General features: G+C 46.7%; 1 protein-coding gene across 5 annotated transcripts in view; it reads right to left on the minus strand.

Annotated features, from left to right (window-relative positions):
- APBB1IP (amyloid beta precursor protein binding family B member 1 interacting protein) overlaps positions 1-26,772 on the minus strand; it is a 1,612,974-nt gene that overhangs the window by 204,413 nt on the left and 1,381,789 nt on the right. For all 5 annotated transcript variants that reach the window (XM_069648143.1, XM_069648145.1, XM_069648144.1 and 2 more), the window contains 2 exons: positions 25,510-25,608; positions 22,258-22,363 (listed from right to left, as the gene is read on the minus strand). In XM_069648143.1, coding sequence (XP_069504244.1) covers positions 22,258-22,363; positions 25,510-25,608 — 205 coding nt within the window. The remainder of the gene's footprint in view (positions 1-22,257; positions 22,364-25,509; positions 25,609-26,772) is intronic.

The raw sequence follows: 26,772 nt of genomic DNA on the forward strand, positions 1-26,772 counted from the left end.
GCTCATACTTATGTCAGTCGTTATGAGCAGAGCATGCTGGGAAACAAATAATTGTTGAATTGACTACGGCATGAGGCTCAATTATACCACCCCTATTATTTACCACACCTCCCCTGCATCCTAGCTCAGTGTCCACTATACCCTAATAATGTGACGACCAATGCCCAGTGCTCATTGCTTGCAGCTGTGGCCTGTCTCCAAATCCATGGGGCCTGGGCTTCGGCCATGCCACATTCTGCAATCAGAGTACACATTTGAGTTTGCCGAGGGCCAGGCCCACTACCCAGACACCAAATTTATATCCCTAGTTTTTCCACTTACATTCTCACACTTTTGAAAAATAAAACACAAGACAAATTTGCAAAAACTTGCTTTCAGGTCCTTGCTGATGGTGCTTTCAGGTCCTTGCTGATGGTTGTCGCACACGTTTGCTGTAATCCAGTCCAGCACTTCAGGCTGTAACCATAAGCAAAAATGTTTTCCCATTCAAACCTACGGCTTCAGCCAAGGCGCAAATTACAGTACACATTTCTCCTTGTGGAGGGCCAGTCCCATTGCCGAGGTACCAAAGTTATTTCACTGCATTGTGTACTTACATTTTGACACTTTCAAAAAAATAAAAAACAGGACAAATTTGCAAAACCATGCTGAGAAGTTATTGCTGATGCTCCTAGTGCATATTTGTTACAATCTCATCCACCACGTCAGCCTGTAGCCACAAGCAGAATTTCTTTTCCCATTCAACCCTATCCCGATTTAGAACATTTTTTCCACATAGGCGGCAACTAGAAAAGCACGGTCTTCAGCTACCGACGGAAGGCAAGGTGGTCCGTGGTCTCCCGCAGAGGCCGAGGAAGATCATTCCATGCCTTAGCAGCAGCAACCAAAAAGGCACGTTCACCCTTACGGGCTAACTTAAATCGAGGCACTGCCACCAGCAGGGCTGCTTGCGATGGAAGAGATCGAGTAGGCAGGTAGCGGGGGAATTTTGCTTGCAGGAATCCTGCGCCTATGCCATAAAAGGCTCTATTCACTATGCGCATAGACTTAAACATGATCTGATGGACGACAGGGAGCCAGTGTAGTTGCTTCAATAGTGGGGTCATATGGGCTCTGAATGGAGGGCGAATAATTGCTCTTATGGCAGTGTTTTGGAGCAATTGCAGGCGGCTAGTTAGGTAGCCGGGCTGAGCCAGATACAGAGAATTGCAGTAGTCCAGAACACTAAGGACCAGAGCAGCAACCACCAGAGCTTGATTAGCTGTGGAAATGAAAGGAAGAACCTTCTGGAGGACCCGGAGTTCAAAGTGGCCTGATTTACACGCTGCTTTGACATGTTCATCTATGGTCAGAGTGGCCGAAAACTGCACTCCAAGGTTCTGGACTGACAGAACAGGGGTAGGGAGAGGGCCAAGGGAGGTGGGCCAAAACTCTGGTGTCCAGAACAGTTGAGGAGTGGAAGTCCCTACAACTAGTACTTCAGTTTTACTACCATTCACCTTTAGCCAATTCAGTGTCATCCATGTCCCAGTTCCTCCAGACAGTTTCTTAACCGGGTGGCCGTTTCAGATTTAGTCAGATCTAAACGGACCAAAATCTGGGTATCATCGGCATATGAGTAGAACCGGAACCCATGAGCTTTGATGATAAGTAGGAGATATCTTATATAAATGTTGAATAGTATAGGAGACTGCGCCGAAACCGCCCTGGTCCACCAGATGCATCAGGTCGTCCATCACTGAATTCAAAACAGATTGAGTGCCTCTGCCAGGTCGAAAACCAGACTGAAATGGGTCAAGGAACTGGGACGTTTCCAGAAAGGCAGAGAGAAGGGGCGATACCAGTGCTTCCAGAACCTTCATCAAAAATGGCAAGAGTGAAACAGGACGATAGTTGGCCAGCACTTCTGGGTCAAGAGAAGGCGTTTTCAGCAGAGGAATAACTAGGGCGTGCTTGAGGGAACTCGGGATCACTCCCGTAGTGAATGAAATGTTTACAGCTGAGTTAATTAAGTTAATTAAGTTGGCGGATGTCTCCTGCAAGAGGGCCAGGGGTATGGCATCAGCAGGGGATGCAGATTTCAGTTTCTGGATAGCTAATAAAACATCTGAGTTGGAAAAAAGGGGAAAAGTGGACCAAAACCCTATGGTAGTTAGAAATTTAACAGGAGCTATGACAGTCGTGGCTGTCATAGCCTCAATTTGTATGTTATCCCGAATAGTCGTAATCTTAGTCAGAAAGAAAGTGGAAATGGAGTCACATAGCTTCTGTGAGGGCGGGACAGTATTATGTCCTATGTTAGGGGTAGAAAAGGTTTGGACTAGATCGAATAGGCTTTAGGTTTGTTAATGGCCATTTCTACTGTCTGCCCAAAGTAGATTCTTTTGGCGTTCACAATATAAGTATGATAAGCAGTGAGAGTGCTCCGAAAGAGAGATTTAAGTTTAGGGGAGTAGCATAAACACCACTTTCTTTCTGCTTGCCTGCAGCAAAGTTTGCTTTCCCTAAGTTCCTGTGAGACCCAAGGTTCAGGTGGCCGATTGCGTTGTTTACACATCTTATACGGAGCTGATGCATCTGCAGTAGCGGTGAAGGCGGCTTCCAGTGTAATCAGAGAGCAGCTCCCTGCTGTGCTGCAATGCATTTGCAGTGAGCTAATCAATTTAGTTTTGGATGCGCCAGTCCAACTTCGTTTGCAAATAGCAGGCTTCACAGCAGTCGGGAGAAGGATCTTGAGAGGTATAGAGAAAGGTACCATAAGGTGGTCTGACCATATTAAAGGGATAGGAATGGAGATATCAGTATAGGCGGGAGAGGAGAAAATAAGATCCAATATATTGCCACTTTTGTGAGTGGGAGAATTGACGCCCTGAAGGAGGCCTAAGTCAGCCATCAGCGCTGTAAAATTGCCCATGCCCACTTTAACCCCATAGCCACTCCCTCATGGTCATGGCCACAAGTACAGGCTATACCTCAGTCCTCAAAAGTATATCACTATTTCTTACCTATAACACTTTTAAAACAATACAACATGGACACATTTGTAAAACCATGCTTTTGAGTCCTTGCCAGTCCTCCTTGCTGCACAGGTTTGCTGCAAATCCATTCATGTTTTAGTTTTCTAAAGGTGTCAAAATGTACAGACAAAAAATAGTCATATAACTTAGTCATATCTTGACAAAATCCATTCACACTTTGATCCAACATTCAAGGTTGGGTCCATATTCTTTCTGCTAGCTTTTCTGCAGATTCGTCCAAAGGCAACCCAGTTATAAGCCATCCAAAATATTGAAACCCCCACTAATTATGCCCCCTCTTGACACAATACCACTAAGCTTTGCAGAAACATTGGAATCAGGGTCTAAAATCAACTGTTGTACAATTCGTCAAAGACTAACACATTTATAAGCCTTTCAAATATTTTTGAAACCCCACTCTAATTTAGCCACATCTTGGCAAAACAGCACCAAACGTTGTAGAACCATTCTGGGTCAGGTCTAAAATAATATTGCAGAATTTCAAGCAGTTTCCTTGAGTGGCACCAAAGTTATTAGCCATCCAGAAATTCCTTTTCACCGACCCTATTATGCAAAAATATCAATGGATGCCCCCAAACATCTGACATGTCCGAGGGCATCAGTGAAAAAAAAACGCCTGATTTTGCTTTTTATGGCCATATCACATCCAATCTTCATTACCCCTCACCTCCCCGGGCATAGTTTCATTAGTTTGACAAGTGCTATGTTGTGTTTTCAATATATTTTGACCGCGATGTCCACGGATACCAGCGACTGTTCGCGCATCTAACGAGTGACTATTTAAAATGTTTTGATGCACCTCGCATTTTTTATTAACCAATCAGCGGGCACGTCCGATGTCTGCAGACATCACGCTGCTCCCTGGTTGAGGTGTCCATGGACCGAACAGGGAAGTGAGTCCGCGGACCAGACCCAGATATCACTACTTTTTTTGCCTACTTTTTTGCTGTTTTTAAAAATTAACTGGGTGGATTTACACCAAATTTACAAAATCACGCTTTCAGGACCAAGCCACCGCTCCTGCCCCAAATTTGGTGAATATCCAAACTATTTTGCCATTGCGCCTATGAGGAAAACCACATATTTTGGGAACCCCCTATAACTTTGCACCCCAGACGAAACCTCACCAAACTTCGCAGAATCAATCCGAGGTAGCCATATACTTTTTTTTGCAAAGTTTGGTAGGGATTCATCTGGGGCGGGAGGGCAAAGTTATAAGCCGCCCAAAAAGTGCTCTTCCTATTTACCACTTAACCATAAATACACAGCCGCTACTGCAGGCCATGTAATACTTTAATTAAACACACCATATGCAATAATAACTAAATAGAAAAGCACTACAAAATCAACACCCTAGTAGAAAAAAACACAGAATATGCAAGATAGAAAGATGTAGAACTCTGGTTAATGAGAGGAGAGAGGGGAAGAAAAGGAAATAAAAACCAGTGTTTAGAAAGGATATGTTCTTTAGTTGAAAAAGGGGATTCATGTGACCTAGCTAGTCTCTAGGGCCCAAAATGGGCAAGTGGTGAAGTCAATAATAACTTGTTGCAGTTTGTAAGCGGAATGAGCCAAGTTCAGGTGCAGCGAATCATGTTGATCCAAGCAACGAGTTGGCATTAAGTAGGGTTGAATGCAGTGGCTTATAGCGGTTTTAAGGTGGCGTTCTAGCAATGCAGGTGGAACACTTACCAAGATTGGTTTGGGGTCAAGCCAGTTTGAGGTGTGTGGTGACTACTGGCTGGGTTGGCAGGTGACACTCCCGCGGTTCGAGTCAAAGGTCAGCGTCAGTTCGAAGCATTGCTCCTGATGCTCTGGTGTGTGGTTCGATGAAGCGGTACTTCGAGGTTGAGCTATTTTGAGTCGTTAGGTAACCGCTGATTCGAGACGGTGGTTGATACGCCAGTGCTTCGAGTCAGGTTCCGGTGATGAGCAGTTGATCTGAGCCAAGCAGGCGACAGGCTCTGAGAAGTCCGAAGCGGCGTTGAGCTAGTTTGAAATGCAAGCACGTTGGTCTGAAGCATTTGGTTGAGTGCCACAGGCAGCACCAGTGGGTCCTGTGGTCCAAAATGCGATGAACCCAGTTTGAAAGCGGTTGGACAGGTTTGAGGCAATGGAAATGGGGATCTCAGCTGTTTTGGCTCTCAGGGTGCTATGAATCCCAATATAGGGATTCAAGGTGCATATTAGTCCTTGTTCTCGGGTTCCCAAACACAGGGGAGGATGGCACACAACTACAGGTGTCCTTTAACATGGTAAGGTCCTGGATACTGTTGTGGCTGGCAGAGAGGCAGGTCTTGTCCCAGCAGCAGTACACCCAAAATGGTCCCTGGGGATGGTTAGGGGACAGAGCTTTCTTCAGCCTTGGACCGTCAGTCTTCATCTCACTGGTGAAGGACTTTGGAAAGATCAACTCTCCCAACAGAGGTCCAATTAATTCTTCCTTCAGTGTTTGTCCAAATGTGAGTCAAAGAAGGAATGGGAGACCCCTTCTTTTAATGGAAAATGTCCTCAGGCGATTGGACTAGAGCAAGACGGCTTTATGGGTCCAATCCCTGTCCCTGGAATTAGTGGACTTTGCCTTCTGACATCACACCCAAAGTGCTTTGTTCTACACGAAGTAGGGGGCTCAGGAAGGAAAGATAAAGGCAGAGAGAAACAAGATTGTGGAATCTTCCTCCTGCTGTAAAGAGCTCTCTCTGTCTACACTAACCCTGCCCCCTTTCCTTCTCAATAGAATCAAAGGCCTTTTGGTATACAGCAGCCTGGTATGAGGCTACTCCTTTTGTAAATGGGTGTGCCCTTTGATTCCTATGTCCGGGAAAGCTTCCTGTGGAGTGGTTGTCTATCTGGGGAAGGTGTTACCTATCCTCAGAAAGGAATAAAGAGAGGCAACCCGCAGGAATAGAATCTACTGGCTGCAGCAACAAGAGCATGGCTGGTGGAATACACATCCTTTTAAAGCTGAGCTGAGCCCACAGGGCTGACACATGTGTGATATCAAATTGCAGTGACTTGGATTTTTATGATGGATGCTGGCCACCATACCTTAAATGCAGGTATGGCTTATATTTATATTTTAGCGAGCAATCAGGACATCATCCACATGGGTATGTCATTTTTGAAACAGCGGTGTGGTTAGGTTATCTTCATATTTTGAGATTAACTGTCCACCTGGGTGTGTATAAAGGAGATGCTGCCACAGTGCTAATCAGGTGTTTTAAGGCATGTCACCTGATATTGAAGACAATCCTGCTCTAATCTCGGGGAGCCAGTGTATTGGTCTCATCAATGGGGCCATTGTTGTTTAGGAGAGCAGTGATTCATAAATCTGGTTCCTCGGTCAATAAGTAAATCCGTAGAATACCCTCGTCCACCTCACTTCAGCATACCACCACTCGCCCAATCCCCCATCACCAGGCCACATTGAACCTAAAATCAGAGCCGCACTCTGGCACGCCAATCACCCCCTCCTTGGAAACCCATCCTCCCTGCCCCTTCCCACCCAAACTCATCGCTCTCAACAATCCCTCTGACCTCTTCCGAGAACTCCTCAATGCAACACGACATGAGACCCCACCCCACATCAAACTCAAAAATCAGAGCCACACTCTGGCGAGCCAACCACCTCCCACCCCTGAAACCCATCCAGCCCCTCCATTCCCTCCCAAACTCAACACCCCTCACCTTCCCGCTGACCACTATTGAAAACTCCCTAATACCCCTCGCCAGGACACCCCACCCCTAATCCAACTCCCAAACCAGAGGAGCCTGCTGGCTCGCCAAACACCCAAAACCCTCAAACCCTACCTCCCACCCAACTGCAACCATGCCACCACTCCTTTCCACCATACCTCAGATCCCCTATCCAATCTCATAAATGCGCAGCCTGCCACCCACAACCACCTCCACCCTTTCCCACCCCCCTTAACCTCTCCTCGACACCTGCCAACAACCCCCCCACCATATCCTTTTCCCTCTCTAAAAGCAGCTTGTCTCACCCTCGCAAGAACAGTAGCTGCATCTCCTTTGCCCTCCGCCCCCCCACCCTCTCCCACACCGCCACTGCATAGAAACCCTTGAAATGTAGAAAACGATCCTGGTCCACCTCCATGTCTGCCTACTCCTCACCATTTCAACCCAGCCTCCCAAGCTCTCCCTCCCCATCCCAGCTACACTCACCCCCTCTCTTTTGACTTCTCACCCTGCAAACCGGACCCCCCAATCCTTCAAGACTCACATGAAACTCTCCCCCCATTGTCCCCTCGACCAACATCCATCTGCCCACTCGCTTGGGCCCCCTAAGCTCAACCCACACCCCTCTTACATCCCTGCCTCCACCCTCCACACCACACATTCACCTCTCACCCACAACCCAACAACCTCAATGATCACACCCCACTCCGAAGTCAAGTGCATCCTCTTTAACGCCCGCTCTGTAGCGAAAAACAGACACAGCATCTTCGACCTCCTCTTCTCTGACAAACCTGAACCTAGTCTTTATCACTGAAACCTGGTTCTCGGACAATTTTGCCCCTGTTGCACATGAAGCATTCCCCCCGGATACTCCCTCCTCCCACTCAACAGACCCTCAAGAGGAGGCAGCATGGCAGTCCTCTTCAAAATCTCACTTCTCCGTCTCACTTGTAGATTCTCAGTCATGCATTCCATCATGCGAATCCCTCTTCGTCAAACTCTCACTACTGCCGACTTTCTCCCACAGCTTCCTAATCATTTACAGACCTCCTGGTTATGACAGACATTTCACAACCAACCTCTGTGACTCTGTAGCCACCATCTAAATACATCACCCCTCCCTGACTCTTCTAAGATACTTCAATATCTGGTTGGACATCCCCACCAATCAGTGACCCATTCACTTGTCAACAGTCTTGATGCGAACAACCTCTCCCTTCACACGAATGGCCCAACTCACTCTAAAGGGCACACCCTAGATGCTATCTTCAGCTCCCATGACCTGACACACCTAGCCCCCCCTTACCACTCATCTGGTCCGACCATTTTCTCGTTCCTTCCGCCATCCTCTCCCCTGCCCTTCCCCCAACCCCCAACCCGCCGGCACCCTTCACTGCAAATGCTGGAAAAAACGAATCATCCCTGTACTAGCCAAAGCCCTGCTTCCCAAACCCCCCACAACACACCCCCACCCCTGATGGCTCTTTAACCATTGACTCCTTCGACTCATGGCTCAATGATTCACTAATCCCGCTCACCCCCTCATGCCTCTCCTCCTCACGCCTTGGACCATTTCCCAAATGGTTTACCCCTGAACAGAGGATTGCCAAAAAACTAAATAAATCCCTGGAACGCAAATGGCGAGCAGGAAAAAACAGTCTCAGTAGATCCACCTTCGCCTTCCACCATCGCAACCACAAAGCAGAAATCCGAAAAGCCAAAAAAGCCCACTACAACAATCGGATTCTCAACTGTGGAAACCACAGCAAAGAACTCCACAGAATCATATCTGAATTCGTCAAACCCGCTTGTACCTCTGCCCAATCTACCCCATCACAATCGCTCCGCGACTATCTCTCCCTCCACTTCTACACCACTGTTCTCGACAGAACGACTTCGCTTAACAATAAACTGTCCCTCCTCTCCCAACCCCAAATACCGTCCAATCCAACAACCACTCCCCCCGCCCGCCGCCGCAAACCCCTCCTTACCCACCTTTGACTCCTTCAGACCAATCTCCAGAGAAGAATTTCTTGACCTAACATCTGCTCGGAAACCCTCTGGTTCCCCCCTAGGCCCGTGCCCCGCCTCAATCCTCAAAGAAATGTTCTCGTCCACTTGCGCAGGAGAGCATGCAAGAACCATCCTAAATGACTCCCTCAGCTCTGGAATCTTTCCTGATGCCTTCAAAATTGCACATGTCAACCCTCTTCTTAAAAAAACATCCCTTGACCCCAAAAGTTACTGTCCCATCTCGAACACCAGATTTGTTGCAAAACTCATCGACTGAACTGCATACTCCCAACTAAACACCTTTGTCGAATCTAACAACCTCCTTGACCCCGCCCAATCAGGCTTCAGACCGCAACATGGAACCAAAACCACTCTGGCCTCAATCTGTGGCGATCTTAAGATCACTGCTGACTCTGCAGGATGCACTGCACTAATACTACTCGACCAGTCTGCGGCCTTCGAGACAATTAACCACTCAATCCTCCTTGACCGCCTCTACTCCCTAGGAATCAGTGGAACCGCTCTCAAATGGATCGCCTCCTTCCTCAACAACCGAAACAAATAACCCTCTTCTCCCCTTTTGTCTCGGCTGCTCGCCCAGTTAATACTGGAGTTCCGCAAGGCGCTTGTCTATCAGCTCTCCTTTTCAACCTCTACATGTCTACCCTCCCTGGAATCATCCGCATGCACAATATCCTGTGCTACAACTACACCGACGATACCTAAGTCATCCTTAAACTCCACTACTCAGACGCCAACTCTCCGCCCGACCTTGCAGCCTGCCTCCTAGATATCGACTGTTGGATGACCACAAACCACCTCCTCCTAAACCTGACTAAAACCGAAATCATGGTCTGAGCTTCTCCCTCGTCCACTCCCTTGGCCCCCTTCCATAGGCCCACCACCCACCCCCTCCGTCTCAGTAAAAAACCTTGCATGCACTATGGACTCTGACCTAACCCTCTCCTGACAAATCAACAATGTATCTAAATCTTGCCACTACCATCTCAAAATTCTCAGGCTAATATTTCCCTACCTCTCCTTCCCGAACATACTTGCCACTGTCATGTCCATTGTAATATCGAGACTGGACTATGCCAACTCCCTTTACCTAGTGGTCCCAGCATACCCGCTTAATAAACTCCAAAGAGCGCAAAACACTGCTGCTAAAATGCTACTAGCCCTGGATACAAGAGACCACACCTTTCCAGCTCTCAGAACCCTCCACTGGTTCCCAGTTGGACGAAGGGCCACTTTCAAGACCCTGTGCATCACTCATCGTGCAGTACACAAGACCGGCCCTCTACACCTGCAAGACAAGCTAAAACCTTACCTCCCACCCTGCACCCTAAAATCAAACTCTGCCCTCCTTTTAGTGATCACAGCCACCAAAACTGTCAGGATCAGAGGATCCTCTTTCTCAGCATTGACCCCGACCCTGTGGAACTCGCTTCCACCTCACATCAGACACACCCAAGTCTATACGACGTTCCGCAAATTACTAAAAACATGGCTCTTTCCATAACACCAATGGCAACCCTAAAAATATGTCTGGACTCCCAACAACCACAATTAGACTCTCTACCATGTGTTCAATGACCTCTGATCCTAACCACAGGTTAGGATGGATGGATGGAATGGATGAAGGGAGTCAATCGAGGGAATGGATGGATGGAGTGGTGGAGGGAGTGGATCGACAAAATGGATGGATGGAATAGAATGGATGCATGTGTGGAGTGACGGACGGAGCGAACAAATGGAGAGGATGAAATGAATGGAACAGATAGACACATGTGAAATGAAGGGATTGAATGTTTGGCAGGGATGCATGTGGAATGAATGGAAGGTATGTATATAGAGTGGATAGAATCGATGAACTAGTGAGAATGGACGAAATCAATTTAACTGATGAACGGAGTTGTTGGGCGGATCGAGTGGATGGATAGATGAAGGGGATTGATGGAATGGATGCTGGAGGGAATGGATGGACGCAATGGATAAAAAAAAACAGACGGATGGAAGAGATAGATGACATGGATCGAGTAGATGGATGCATGTAGGGCAAGTGGGTGGAACGAATGGCGTGGATGCATGAACTAGAGAGAATAGACAAAATCAATAGAACTAATAGGTGGAGTTGATGGGTGGATGGATGGAGGGACGAGATCGATTGAAGGGATGCTGGATGGAATGGATGGACGCAATTGATAAAAAGGCAGACGGATAGAAGGATAGATGACATGGATGGAGTGGATGGATGCAAATGGGGCAAATGGATGGGATGGATGGCGTGCATGCATGATGAATGCTTGGAAGATATGTACAGATAATTGACAGTGGATGAGTGGGCGGAACGGATGGAATGATTGGAGTGGATGGGGTGGGTGGAATGGATGGAATAAATGAAGTGGATGGAGTAGTTGGAATGGTCAGAGTGGATGAAATGGAGGGAGTGAATGGAATGGATAAGATGAATAGAGTCGATAAATCGGACACAGTGGATGGGGTGCATAGAACAGTTGGAATGGGCAGAGTGGATGGAATTGGTAGAGTGGATGGAATTGGTAGAGTGGTTGGAATGGGCAGAGTGGATGGAATGGGTAGAGTGGATGAAACGGCTACAGTAGACGGAAAGGGTAGAGTGGACGGAAACGGATAGAGTGGACAGAACGGATGGATTGGATGGTACGGATAGAGTGGATGGAACGGATGGAGTGGCTGGAACGGATGGAGTGGATGGAACGGATGGAGTGGATGGATTGGATGGAATGAAGAAAAGACTAGAGTGGATGGAATAGATGAAATTGGTAGAGTGGATGGAATAGATGAATTGGATAGAGTGGATGGAATGGATAAGTGGATGAAAGGGGATGAGTGGATGAAATGAATGAGTGGATGAAATGGATGAGTTGATAGAATGGATAGAGTGAATGAAATGGATAGAGTGGATGGAAGAGATGAAATGGATAGAGTGGATGGAATGGACAGAGCGAATGAAGTGGATGGAATGAATGGAGTGGCTGGAACGGATAGAGCGAATGAAGTGGATGGAACGGATGGAGTGGATGGAGTGGATGGAATGAAGAATTGACTAGAGTGGATGGAATAGATGAAATGGATAGAGTGGATGGAACGGACAGAGCGAACAGAGTGGATGGAACCGATGGAGTGGATGGAGTGGATGGAATGAAGAAATGCCTAGAGTGGATGGAATAGATGAAATGGATAGAGTGGATGGAATGGATAGAGTGGATGGAATAGATAGAATGGATGGAATGTATAGAGCGGATGAATAGATGATGGATGGAATGGATGAAGTGGATGGAGTGGATGAAATGGATAAAGTGGAGGGAAGAGTTAGAGTGGATGAAGTAGATGGATGGAATGGGCGAGACGGATGGAATGGATGGAATTGGTGTAATGGATCAAATGGATAGAGTTGTTAGAATAGGCAGAATGGATTAAATGGACTGAATGGACAGAGTGGATGGAATGAACGGGGCAGATGGAATGGATGGAATCTATGAAATGGAGGGAGTCGATGGAGTGGATGGGGTTGACAGAGTGGACGGGGTTGACAGAGTGGATGGGGTGGATGGAGTAGATGAACTGTGAACATTGGCCTGCACCAGATCCTGTCAGGATTATGTACGTTGCCCTGAGTCGCCTCTGGATGGAAGTGTAAATGTTGGCATGTCCCATACTTGGAGTTGTTAACATCAGCGTGAATCGCATCTGATAGAAATACGAAAGTAATTGCTAACATGCCCCACACGTGTATCACTGTGTACCCTGCCCTCCTGTTCCCCATGTTGTTGCCATTTATCTTTATCACCCCCCCCTGTCACTGTAATCCCAGCCCCTGTCTGTATATGTCCGTGTGTCGCTCTGTTCCCACCACCCTGTTCACGTGCCTGGTCTCTGGCACTTTAAAGATAACCATCATATCACATTACTACGCTTACTCTCTACTTTCACCTTCATTCAGCTTGAACACAGCTATACCCTTGATTAATATGGCCTAGCTGTTCACATATGAATATGACCCCATTAACAACTCATCACCCTAATAAAATGCAGCTAGCCGAGCACATTCCGGCCTAGTTGCTCACATATACATCCTTCAGGCCTAATGCAGCCAGAGCCCAGTCTAGTTGTCTACCCACCGGACTGCACACATACAATTGATATCTCCAGCACCACACCTAACGCTAGGATGCAGCTACCACATGGCAATTACATCAGCTGCACACATATCCGCGCACCCTTAAACTCTATCTCTCTCTACTGACCAGAACTACGGTTCCCGAGGGCGTTTTACCCACCAACACTTTGAGGTCATACCCATGATATATAGAGCGCTATATAAATGCCAATTAACATAACATAACATGACATGACATCTTTGGAGGCTTCGAAGATGGCTGCAAGGAGCAGTGATGCAAACTAAGGGACCTGGGGGTTCTGCAGCACCCCCTAGGTTTATGGAGACAGATCAAAAGGAAAGGAGACAAAATTGATTTTCATTTCTTTGAATGTTTGTCTAAAAACAGTAATCTAGTGCCTTTCTTGCTGGGCCCTAGGCAGAATGGAAGAAAGAGGGTAGTGCAAATGTTTCTTAAAGTACACAGGTGTAGAAAGAGGCTATGTAATAAAATGCTAACGCACGTTTTTATACAGGAAAGCTTTTATGTTTTGATTAGGAATTATAACTAAAGTTTGAAAGATTGCATTTTCTGAAAAAGAAAATACTTGATTAAAGTTTCAGCAGAGAGAGAGGGAATCCACTAAATGTAAAATCTGAACATTCACGTATTATACAGTGTATTGCCCCAAAACAACGAAAAGCAATGCTGAATGCACGTTTACTGCGCATTCGGCAAAGTAGAACATGTTACATCCTAAAATGCTGAACTAGGTGAGCGAGGGTTGCTGGTGTCCCCCGCTCCCCTAGTTCGCCATTATGGGCTTTGGGGGTGCAGAGGTTTCCCCTGTATGCGCCAGGACCACTCCGGTGGTGATAGTGCACGATACAAATACCCGTTAACATACATTAAATGCAAAGTGGGGGACAAATGAACAATATCCCAAAAGCTTGAGTTACAAAATGCGAACAAGTCGTCCTTGTCAATTTTTAAACTGGAGCGTTTGGGATTCGTTTTTTTTAACATAGATCCATTATACAGGACATGTGAGAAGCCACCCTTCCTTCTTGGCTGGCAACTATACTTTTTATGAGCTCTATCTGAAAACATCCCCAGGGAAAAAGTCGCAAGGTAGGCGATTTTTCTTTTACCCTGCACCCCTAAAAGCCTTCCCCCACATATTCTAGAAATGGGTATTATTTACTATTCTATCTCCGGTCCTAAACTATTTGGGGATGTATGGGAGGATAGGTCCATGGGACCCCCTCCCCGACATGCCCCCCCCACGTGAGGTTCGTGGCTCGTCAGAGGCTCCCCGCACCTGTGCTCAGGTGACGGGGTGGCTGCTGATCGACACACAGGGCCAATCGAGTTGCACTGTAACAGACCATGGACTCCATTTTGGGAACGTCAAGATCCATTTTAGATAGTAGTGACCTAAACCCCAACGAGAAAGCCTGTCTGCGAAAGCTGCAGCTTGGCCCCCGCTCACTGTGCACAGGGAGCCATGCACTCCCCCAGCGCCTCCACCCCATGGTATATCCGCTGAAGGACCGTTCTCACGAGCAAGCAGACACGAACGAGTATCAGAACAAACACTGTATCATTTGCCTTCCGCAGTACATCACTGTCCCCGAAGTGACCTGACTCGCGCTTCAAGTCTGGAAAATAACAAAAACTATCCTAATAGAACAGGCCTCGACCCAGCATCTAGCCCCTAACATTTAAAATATATGGTGTCAATACCCTCCTCGTATGAACCCCTGTCTATGTTCCCCAAATGAAGTGATAACCGCCAAAGCCTAACGATTATAATGCTAGTGTGGCAAAGGGATAAAAGTTTAAAGTATTAATAAAGCAAGACTGACCTCAGCCCGTGTAAAATACAATGAATAGGCCTGATACAGCCCGCCTAGTGCTAACTAACGAATGCTGCTAATGTACAACGGAAGGTGAGAAAAGCATTACTGAGAATATACGTGTGTCATACAGTGGGACACGTTTAAAATGTTATGAACAGGAAGTTAAATGTACCATCACCTCTGAACGTATTGCTTCTATGCTCCTGAGTACACAACCAAAACTAATGCTACATAAGATTTATTCAACCGATGTTCTGTGATGTATGAAACACTGCTAGACTTTCGTAGTTATATATGAAATAGTACATGAATGTATTAACATTAGATATGTGTAATCATCCTAATATTGCTAACTTTATTAACCGTCCCCTCATGCGGTATAGTGTACAGCCCAGGCACAGAGAATCGTGCAGAGCCACAAGGCCATCTCCCCCTCCTCCCGCCAAGGTCCGCCAGGGCTTGATGGTGTGCGGGCAGCACAACCTCACCTCCCCTCATTCTGCTGGACCCGCTTAAAGTATTCACCTCCCCCATGTCCGAGGCCGCCATGGTCGGGCAAATTAATTATTTACAACCTGGTCTTAAACCCCACCGCCTCAAGGGGCCAGAGGTGTATCCTCGCTGATCCAGTAGTACTCCAGTTCACCCCAAGTTAATGGGCCTTGGAGATAGGTATGCAACCCTGTTCTAACATATCATAAAGTCATTCTTCACTACATCTAACAAGACCAGAATGACAGGGCAGCTCACCTCATGCCCTTAGACCAAACACCCAAGTTTATGACACCCCGTCAACAGGTCAAAAGTAACAGTGCACTGATGTATTGGTAAAGCTTCACATTGCATGTTGTTTCTCCAGTATCCTATTATCCCTTAGAGTAACATATTGCAGGATTTACAGGACAACTGGAATCGTCTAACGGATGAGTGTTTGTGTGTGTGGCCACAAGGGCAGAATGTTAGAGCAGCCATCAATCAACGACATTGACCGCGCCTGGCCTGGCAGCCCCACCCCGATGAGCCTAGCTGACCCATCCACCCCACGCTGGCACCACGCAGATGTCCACCAATCCAGGAGCGGCTCATCACTACTTCGCCTTTAGTCAACGCCACCCAATCCCTGAGACTATGTGCCCCCTATAGTGTGTAGGACCTGTGACGTGATTTTGTAATAAATAAGACTGCCTTTGCTATTGTCAGACAGAGCGCTCTCGGAGCTTGCAGAGTCCTTTGCATGCCCTATTTGGCTAGATAAAAAACTCTTTACATTCACCCGCACTTGGTCTTGGTCTCATTCCCTCCTGGGGTGTGTCCTTTATTGCCTCTCATTGTGGGGAGGGTAATACCTTTTGGGACGCTTGCTTTCAGGAAAGGGGCTTGATTTTCTGTGGAGTGCAAATTTGGGGGAAACATTGCACCCTGGCAACCCTTTCTCAGGCAACTTTATCACTGGATACCTATTTTATGTGACCGTACCTGCGTTTCCTAACACACCACCTATCTCTTTAGTTACAGAATACAACCATTTTCAGAAGGCCTTTTTTGTTTTCAAATCAAATAGTATTGGCTCTTCTCAGTATCCAGTTACACTTTTCAGACAAGCTGCACTTCTATTGATAGCCTAGCATCAGCATTTCTATAAAGACTGCCAAATCACTTAATGGGACAGTACCTTTGCTTCTCAGAGGCTCTGTATTGGCACACTGGCTCCACTTGTGTGCAATCTCAACAGTGAACCCAATCACTGAGTGGGCATAGTGTCTTAACCCCCCTATTGCCCTCTTGGGGGAATAAACTGCACATTGTCTTAATTATGTATTTATTTAGAACGCACCAAAGCCAAAGGCATCTGGGCTCTGGTTACAGTAAACAGCTTGTTGATAAGAGTACAGATGGCGTAGTTACATTATTTACACATTGCTGTACCACTCCAGCCCTTTCCCGTCCTCTAACAAGGTGGAGAATGGTGCTAGGCAAAAATGTTGCCCAATAAGCGAAAGCGGCAGAATTTGCACTGGTTTTCTCTTTGTCACGTTTCCAAAAAGCACCATTACTACTTAGCCGCCACCGGAAATTCGTGCACCAAGCAGAGAATTTCATCCATCAACATTTTGCATGGGTTCTCGCTCTTGAGGTTGGCACTGGTACAAAGGTATGTTTCATGCTCCAATTTCAGATTTCACCCACGCGAACCATTCTGTGGCACCTTCTTTCGGGGCATGACAAACGACTTCAGTCTCGCGAGCCCGAAATATAGTGCTAAGCAGATATGTATGGTCATAAGCGGATGAGTACGGTCACGAAATGTGCACCCTGCATGACCAAAACTGAAATTGACCATTGTTTACATGCACGGAAGCGAATCATACGCAAGAGGCAAGGTACACGAAATTCAGTGCGTGCACAAGCTTCGGCAGGTTTCGTCAGTGATTCGGCATTTCACGACCTGCCGGACGAGCGCAAACATTTCGGGAGAATCCACCGGTGGGGTGGAACCACAGAGATGGGCCAAGCAGATCGAAATCTGAGAGATTTTGTTTCCACAGCTGGCGTAGTGGAATCTTGCAATTTCGCCCAGCACTAGTGTAGAAGGGCATGAACCAGAGTTTACATCCCTGCCATGCTTTCCTCCCCCATTTTGGAAGAGCACATAATTTAATGACTGTATGAGGTTTTCATGCAGGCATAAAACAAATGGATTCTTATGGAATCCGTCTCATATTAGCCACCATGAAAAGCGTAATTTGCATGCAGCATTTACTTTTTTGCCAAATCTGAGCATAAAAGTGAAGAATAAAGGCGAGTTTGCCTTGTTTTACACTTTACTTTTGCACACCATCTTGCAGGATTTGAAAACTACATGCAGTGGGCCAGCAACAAGTAAGAGCATGCGTTGGTGTCCCTTGCCTGCTTCAATTAGGGTGTGCTTTAAAATGACCCACATTGCCTTATGTCAACAGTTCTAAACTTCTGTTTGCATGGAACTGATATATTGAGGTGGCGTTAGAAGATTGATTGTTCTTAGGGCTTGGGGCAGTATCTGTGGTAAGGGAATAGTTAATGATGTTGGCTACTGGTGATGTGAGATAATGTTTGTTTCTGGTTACAAGTGTGCTGCGAACGGTATCCCTGGGAACCAGGGAAAGCCACAGGTCCCAATGGGAGACTCTGCTCTGGTCTGGAGAGTGATGGAGAAGAGGAAATGGGAGCGTTGTTAGCTGTGAGCCAGTGTCTTTTCAAATTTCTTTGACTTTTTGGTAGAATGCAATAATGTGTCAAGAGGTGCAGGGTTGAGGGCATGTCATGCATGCAGGATGTGGATGTGAGGTTTCTTTAGATGGCCCAAAAGCATTCTCACGTTTCCACAGGGCCTATTGGACGATAGGAACAAGTTTTGGTAGAGGTTTTTTTTATAAACTGTAAAAAGGCCTCATTTTATGTTGGCCTAAATTGAGCAAATGTACCAAAAGAACCACAGAAATAACTGCCTTGAACATTATTAGTTTCTTCATCTATATTAATAAAAGTGAAAATGTGTTTGTGGGTTTGTGGAATTGCGAAGCGTTGGTGTATGGGCGGCGAAACGTGTATGAGAGGTGAATGGACCCAAGATGCGAAGGTCAAGGCAGGTAGCATTCCAGAAGTTTCCAAATTGTTGCGGCATCAGGTGAAATTCCTTTTCCAGTGGATTTTTGTGAGATGGTGCCATCAGTTACAGAACTGATACATAAAGTACATCCAAACATATCAGCAAATTACAAAAATCATGAGTGGCTGTGTGAACGAGCCATTCTTGTTTTAAAGATTATTCTGTTAATGAAATGAATAATCAGATTCAGGATATGCTTCTGGGCACAGTTACTGAGTACAACTCAATCGATACGGTGGTGGATGCTGACAAAGCCATAAACTATCTAACAGAATTCCTCAATTCACTCGACCCCCCGGGAATGCCACCACATCACCTTCGACTGAAAGTTGGGTCAACCATCATGCTGCTTCGCAACTCGACCCACCTAGGCTGTTTAATGGCACAAAGCTATGCGTTAAAAAATTGCTGCCCAACGTAATTGAAGCAACAGTGTTCACCAGGAAGGGAAACAAAAAAGGTTGTTTATGAACAAGCCTTAAAATAAACATGTAGTTTAGATATATTTAACTTTAGGTCCATAGTTGTTGGCACCGTCGGTATCATGTCACCCATCATGCTGCTCAGGAATCTCCACGTACAGCTATATGTTTCAGAATTTCTTTTTAAGTAGAACAAAACATTGTGTTGTGTAATCTTTCTAAGAAACCATTTTTAAAATGAGAAATTATCAAAATATTTAGTGAATTTTTCTTTTCACCTTTCTTATGGAGCCTTTCCAAAAAGCATAAAGTTACCTTAAGGTATTTCTAACAAATAGTACCTATAAGAAATAGAAAATTATGGGCAATGCCGGGTTTATCAGCTAGTCTTTAATAATTTTAAAAATCTAATCTCATGTTGTCTTAATTAAAGTTATACTGAAATATACTTACGACCGGACAAGTGATACCTGTGAGCCTGACTCACTCTGCAGGGCACACTGGATGTTCTAATCTCCTCTGACCTTCTGCATTCTATCCCTCTCACCTGGAGTGATCACTTTCTCCTCTCCCCCCACCTCACCCTCCCTACCCCTCAGACCATGCAACTTCCATCACTGCCACCCACCTTCTCCGTCATCCGACCCCTGAAGCGCGTGTCAGCTGAGGCTTTCCCCACCACCTTCTCACCCCCACTCCCTCTTTGGCTGACTTTCATCCTGACACAGCCTTCTCCTCTCTCCACTTTACTATATCTGATACTCTTGATATCCTTGCCCCTGTCATGAGAATCCGCCTGAAGCCCAAAGCCAAGTGTAATTCCTGGTGTGACTCCGACCTTGTCACCCTGAAACGCAAGTGCCAGATGGGCGAGAGGAAATGGCGCACTTCATGTACATCCTCTGACAAACTGACCTGCTGCATGCTCCAAAGGCAATACCGGCTCTCTGTCCTAACCAAGAAGAGAGCTTATAACCAAACCCGTGTCTCAGCAGCTTCTAACAACTCGGCTGAACTCTTTAAAATCTGCAAGGAATTGGCTAATCCTCCCACAGTCTCTACCTCTCCTGTCCCTTCCCGGGCCCTCTGCACGGCACTGGCTTCTCACTTCATCTCTAAAACTCAGGACATCCTGTCCTCACTCTGTTCCTCTCCCCTCCGCCCCTCTACTTCCTGCTCCTCATGTGGTCCTTCCGCAGCCTCCTCTACTCCCTCCTTCTCTGCCTTTCCCTTGTTTTCCACAGACAAGGTTTCTAGACAAGTTCGATCTATGAAAGTCTCGTCAAAACAGGTTCTCCCCTGTTCCTCCTAAACTATCAAGGACCACATCGACTCCCTAGCTCCTGCCCTGGCTGATTTCTGCAATCACTCCTTCGCCACTGGAGTCTTCCCATCCCCCCTTAAGCACTCTCTTGTGCACCCTCTTCTTAAGAAACCCTCTGTCGACCCCTCATGCCCAGCTAACTATCAACCAATCTCTATAACTCCCTTCCTGGGCAAGCTCCTGGAGAAACTGGCCATCTCCCAGCTGAATCTCCACACTGAATCTGTTGGTTGTCTTCATGACCATCAGTCTGGCTTCAGAGATGTCAGAAGCACGGAAACTGCTCTCCTGAACATCCGTGAAGACCTGCTCTCCAACCTCGACTCTAACACCCCTTGCGTCCTCATCCTACTTGATCTCTCTTCTGCCTTTGATACTGTCAACCATGCCATCCTGATCAACCGTCTCTGTGATAACCTGGGTATCACTGGTCAGGTTCTGGCGTGGCTGACCTCTTTCCGCTCTGACCGACCCGCCCAGGTCCAACTTAGGTCTTTCCTCTCTACTGTCTTTTACTCTACCTGTGGTGTCCCCCAGGGGTCTAATTTCTCTCCCTGGCTTTTCAACCAATACCTGGCACTCGTTGCCCACCGCATCGCCACTCTCTGCCCCAACTTTCAGTGCTATGCGGATGACACCCAGCTCAATTCCAGGCTACCCTCGGCCTCCTCCTCCCCTTCCCTCATCTCTGACTGTCTGTCTGCTATCCAGGAGTGGTGTGCCGCCAATGACCCCTGCCTTAATGCCAGAAAGACTGAGATTCTCCTCATCGGCACACACCCACTCCCTCCATCCCTGTAGCTCTCTGGCCGGCCTCTGTTGGCCCTGCTCCTGCTCCCATCTTTGAGGCAAAAAACCTTGGGGTCATATTTGACTCCACACTCTCCTTCTCTCCGCACATCTCAGACATTTCTAAGAAGTCACACTACCAACTGCACCTCCTCAGAGGTATTCTTCCTTTCCTCTCCTTCCTCAAGAAGCTCACAGTCTTCAGAGCAGAGCTCTGGTTCTCTCTAGGCTAGACTATTGAAACAGCTTCTTTCTAAATCTGCCTGCTTCTACTCTCCTCCCCTCTGCAACTTATCCAGAACAGGACTGCGAGTCTTGTCCTTGGTCTCAAGCCCACGGATCATATCTCTTCGGGACTGAAATCTCTGCACTGGCTCCCAGTGGCCGCGATTATTAAGTTCAAAACCCTCTGCATCGTCCACAAGGCCTTCTGGAGCCTCAATACCTTCAAATCTCTCATCCTTAATATCTTCCTTCTCGAGCTTCTCCAAGCAACGAGTTGAGGGTAGATCTCTTTCTTCGGGTGGGGCCTCCCTCCGGAACAGCCTCCCTGCCTCCCTTAAACTTGAGGAGAACCATCTCCGGTTCGGGAAGCACCTCAAAACATTTCTCTTTGCTTCTGCCTTTTCTCCTCCTCTCCTCTGCTGACCTGATCACTGATCTCGGGCCCAGTTCCCCCTGCCAGCGTCACACACCTGCACTGCCCACCTGACAACCCCCGCACTAGGGGACTGTTTCTGTATCCCTACAGTCCCCCTACCAGCCCTTGACACCTGATGTATGCACTTACCATTGCACTTGCCACTTGTTGGCTGTTACTTATTATTGTTATCAACTTTCTCATGTACTGCACTGTCCCTGCCCCCTCCCATGCACTTGCGCGATCTGAATGACACCTGGCCTAGTAGGATCGCTGTCCATCCTCCCTTTGTTCCCCTCCCAGGCCTCATCGCGCCTTGAAATACTTGTGTAAAGGTGCGTTATAAATACCATACCATATCATATCCTATATGAGAAATGCTAAATGCTATTGCCAACAGCACAGGCCACCTAATGTGCCTACTAGTTCAACATATATCCGCCTCCATGTGTGACTTATTTTCAACAGCATGATCCTCTTTTGAAACAAAGCCAAGGGTTAAAATCAGTTTGACTTAGAGCATACATTCATTTTTACTGCATGTTTTCAATATCAGCTGATTTGTGTAAATATAATTTTAATAATAATGGGGAAGAGCAATGGGGTTGTGAAAGCATTATAAGGCATTCACCAGGCAAGGTAGGACCTTTATGTAGTTCCTGCTGTGAATTTTGGTTACCTGGAGCCGGGCCAACTGGGTCCATGCTGCTTAGCTTTGCCCATCCTGAGGCCATGGTGGCTCTATGCACCGCCTGTTTGTAGTTATCGTACAGCGCCTTTCCGTACTGTGTGTAAAGAGGAGAAGGTTTCCACCATGAGACAGATAGAACACAGTTACTTCAGATGACTCAAATGAATTCACATTGAGAAGGAATTTAATTAATTGGCACAATTGTCAAGGTATTTCTGTAAACATAATTTAGTATCATTAACGAGACACATTTGCCACTTACCCTCATGATGCCTTACACTAGTAAAGCAAAAAGTGTTTTGTGTGTGTAGTAAAAATAACACAGTAGGGTGCAAGATGCGAAGATCTCTCTAAAATCCCAGTGCCACATTTTCTAAATCTGACTATGGCAGTTACGTGTTTCATCATCCAGAGGTGATCAATTGAATACCTACTGAGTTGGTAAATAGCAACAGCTGATATTACATATATTTAGGAGTTCAGTGAAGCATGCAGAGATGATAGGGGCAAGGGGCAGAGCACTAGGGAAGAGGGAATAGGAGAGAGGAGTGCATTCCCACAGTGAGAAAGTAAGGCACAAAGAGGGGAAGTGAGACATTGAAAAGAGAGCACAACATTCAAAGCAGGTCCATGGGCTGAAGTCCTGGAGACCTTGCTACCAACTCGTGCAGTAGTTAAGTGCATCAGTGGGTCTTCCCCGATCCCTTTTTTGGGGTCGATAGAATTCGAGGGCACTGCAAATGACCAGGAACTAAGCAAAAATGTGTGCAATGCTACTGCTATGTTGTCATGCTAGAGTAGTGGGTGCACAGGGGGCAAAGGGTGACCGTTGTTTGTTCTCTTGAGAATCCTCATGATGAATATGGTTGCAAGTGAGGAGCAGTTTCCCCTCTTTGAGTGATGACTGAGATTTACAGAGAGGAACGTGCCAGCCCATCTAGGTGTGTCCTGTGGAAGTGCTTAGTGCCCTGGATGGAAGTTTGGTTCACTCTGGGTATGCTCTCTGGAAGAGCAAGGTTTTGAGTTTCTTCCAGAAAGGGAGTAGGTTCTCCTGAAATGTGAGATTCAGAAGCACTGTACTGCATGCCATGGGATCACCACGCCTGATGCCTCCTCTACACTTCCACATCCAAAGAATAAGAGTTTTGGCAAATCTGATGTTCCTCAAAGGTGTGTACCCCCTAAGATCCTCTGTTGGCTAGTCCACACTATATCGCATGGTGGACCGTGCAGAGAAACGTAAGCACTGCTCTTTGCTCAAGAGACAGATAGTAGAAGCTTCTCAGCCCTGCAGAGGTGGTGACTCTTCTTTTGAAGTTCAGGACCAAACAGGCAGCCCTGTCCCGGAGATTTCTTATGGTGCGGTTAAAGACTCAGATACAAAGGCCAGGCCTGGACAGAGCAAGTGCACAGACTACATCCACTTTGTGGTGGATCTCTAGGAAGGAGAGATTTCTGCACAGCCCATACATTTGGCAGTGTGCACTCTTGAACACTACATTCCCCTGGGGCCTGAAAGTTAGCCCTGCATCAAAGGTGAAACCCACATCTTCTGTTTCCACAGACGTGGAGGGACCAGAGAAGAGAGCCTGTGAAAAGACAGAAAGGTCTGAGAGCCCTTTTTAGAATTGCCTAGCATTTCGATGCTGGACCACCCTTGTGGGTAGGACCAGGCTGATATGCAAGTGGTTATTTCTCCTCTGTGAAGGTTGCAATGAGCTAACACGTGGTTGCGGCCCCTCCTGGTGAAAGAAATTCCATAGAACAGGGTATTGGACTCATGTTCCTTCTCAGTCAAAGGGCTCCCACATCTTTGCTTAATCTGCCAAAGGGCAGGTTTGCAATTTTCGATGTTCCATAGTTTAGGATGCCAGTTCTGCTCCTTTTCAACAACCTTATCTTTTCTGTCCATTAATGGTCCCTCCTTTTAACCCCCCTACTTCAACCTTTCTATCTTACTCAAAGCATCAGTGAGAACACACTACTGGGTCCGGGAACTGGGACCTCCAGCCACCATTTCCAGTGCCGTGCAGCCGTGCCTGGATGTGTCTTGAAGGGCTGCACTCCTGTGATTATGCCAAAGCATGTACATAGGGTAAGGTACACGACTGATCCCACATTTTACACATTGTTTTTCTAGGGATATTGTTTTGCACACTATATTTATGTATTCATAGTGCGTTTTGTATGGTACCATAGGACACCATTCTGGGAGTGCAGGTGAGCCTAGGGAATGCAAGGAGGAGAGGGCTACCCTGATATTTGGTGGTATGCCTTTGCAGAGGATGCCCAGTGTTACAGTCTGCTGGCATGAACTTATATGTCCATCGGACAGGTGACGGTGTCAGTCACAGGATGGGAAGGGCTCACACCTGAGTAGGTATTGGGGCCAATCATGAGAGATCAGGCAACGTTTTTATCATGCATGGGCCCCTCAAGAACTGGCGAGAGAGTGACAACTGGGGAACGACTTAAAACATATAACATTCAGGATGACTCCGTTTTAAGATTGCATGCTAAGTGAATGTACATCCCTCCGAATGTTGACTGAAATAGAAGACAAGTTCTCTTTTGGGCCTTGTACAAAGAAACCAAAGGAACGTGGAAGAACAATTCCCAGTTCTATTTACAATAAACTGTTAGCGAAGCATCCATGAATGTCAACCATGAGTGGAAACAAGTCCAAGGAAAGCTGACGGTTCTAAGAAGCCATTGTTCCAACCTCTAGGCACAGCACTGAGAGGAAGACCACACAGGGGTTCCATGCAGTGGGCCAATGGATGGAATGAGGAGGCTTGTAATCTAGCAACGATTAGAAGAACGAATCAAAAGCAAAACAGCCACGGAATTGATGGATGCATCCTCCCACCTTCGATGTTTGTATGTATGTGTGTACGTATGTATGCTCTGGGCTTTCAATAGCATTAACCGAGTTGAGAAGGAATTGAGCACTGTGCAATTAAGGGAAACAAGAAGGTCCAATAATATGGAGAGGATAAGAAGGATAGACTATAAGGGTACACTTGCAAGGATATATAGGGAGTGGGAATAGAAGGTATTAGACAGGGGATGTAGGTTAGGGGGAAAGGTGGCCCAGTTTAAACTTAAACTCTTGTTGATGATTGTTATTTTAGCCCATAATGCACTTTTCTTGAGTTTCTAAGAAAATGATTGTTTGCCTAAAATGGATTATGCCGTTTAGCCAAAAGGCATCGGTTGCCCAGCCATGCATCCTCTCACCTTTGCGATCCGTATCCCTGTTACCCAGTGATGCAGAGTCCAAAGGTCGTCACAACATAAATATTTGATGTACTGGGACTCCTTTTGTATCTGGGGATGCTGTAAAAGATAAAAATAATAATGAACATGTTTTAGGAGTAAGAGCATACAATTAACAATGTGGCACTGCAGGCGTTCAGGAAATGGGTTTGTTGCGTTCGGGGGCAGCACCCTGCACACAAATGACTGACGTTGTGGAGGCAGCTCTTGGCCTGCAATCTCCAGCTTGCCGAAATCCAAACAGTCCACTCAGCATATGAAATTGGACTGGGACCCAAAACTCTTTGGTACATTGTGAGAGAAAGTGGGCAGCCCAAAACTGTTTGCTAAGAGCAAAGACCTTTTCACAAGCAAGAACCATCTATATTGGGGAATGAAAAGCCACTCTTCCAGCCAAGATATAGCTGGCAGTTTTAAATCAGAGAGCATGGCTCAGCAACCTTCAGTCTTGGAGGCCGCTCTGCAGCACTATTGGTGGCTCGCATGCCTGAAACGTAGAAGCCCGATACCAACTGTGGAGGAGAAGCCTGTGTTGCAATTGCAAAAGGTGGACTAGGCAGAGGAAGAAAGACCTAAACAGGTGGCAAGGAAGCTCCTTTGTGAAAGTTGAGGAAGAAGGCAGCAGAGTAATAGGAATGGAAGATGCAGTGGGTCTGAGAATGGAAGACATGTGAAGACTGAGGAATGGAGGGTGTGGTAAGGTTGAGGATTGGAAGGTGTGGTGGGGACGGAGGAATGGAGGATGTGGTAAAGTTGAGGATTGGAAGGTGTGGTGGGGACTAAGGAATAGAGGATGCGGTGTGGTTGAGGATCAGAAGATGTGGTGAGAATTTAGGCATGGAAGACATGGTGGGGTTGCAGATCGGAAAATGTGATGAGATTGAGAAATAGAGGATGTGGTGGGGTTGAGTATCAGAAGATGTTGCCATGGTTAACATCATTTGGTGTACGGGTGTTGCAATCTGGGGCACATTAAATCTGCACTGCACTATGATGAATCCACATATTAATGGTTGCTATGGAGACCATATGACCACATCCCAAACCTAAAGATAACCAGTAAATTGTCAGTCTTCCTAATGGATTTTGTGCAGTCAAGATATTCTAACACTGCTCTTTTGACTTCCAGACAGTGACAGGCCTCTTCTTCAGGTGAGTGAGGCTCTGAAAAGTAGGTCAGTAAAACTGTGATCTGTGAAATCTGCACACCGCAAAATGAGAGCC

This window comes from Ambystoma mexicanum, chromosome 2q (genome assembly GCF_040938575.1).
Source record: "Ambystoma mexicanum isolate Mex_15411 chromosome 2q, UKY_AmexF1_1, whole genome shotgun sequence".
Classification (NCBI taxonomy): Eukaryota; Metazoa; Chordata; class Amphibia; order Caudata; family Ambystomatidae; genus Ambystoma; species Ambystoma mexicanum.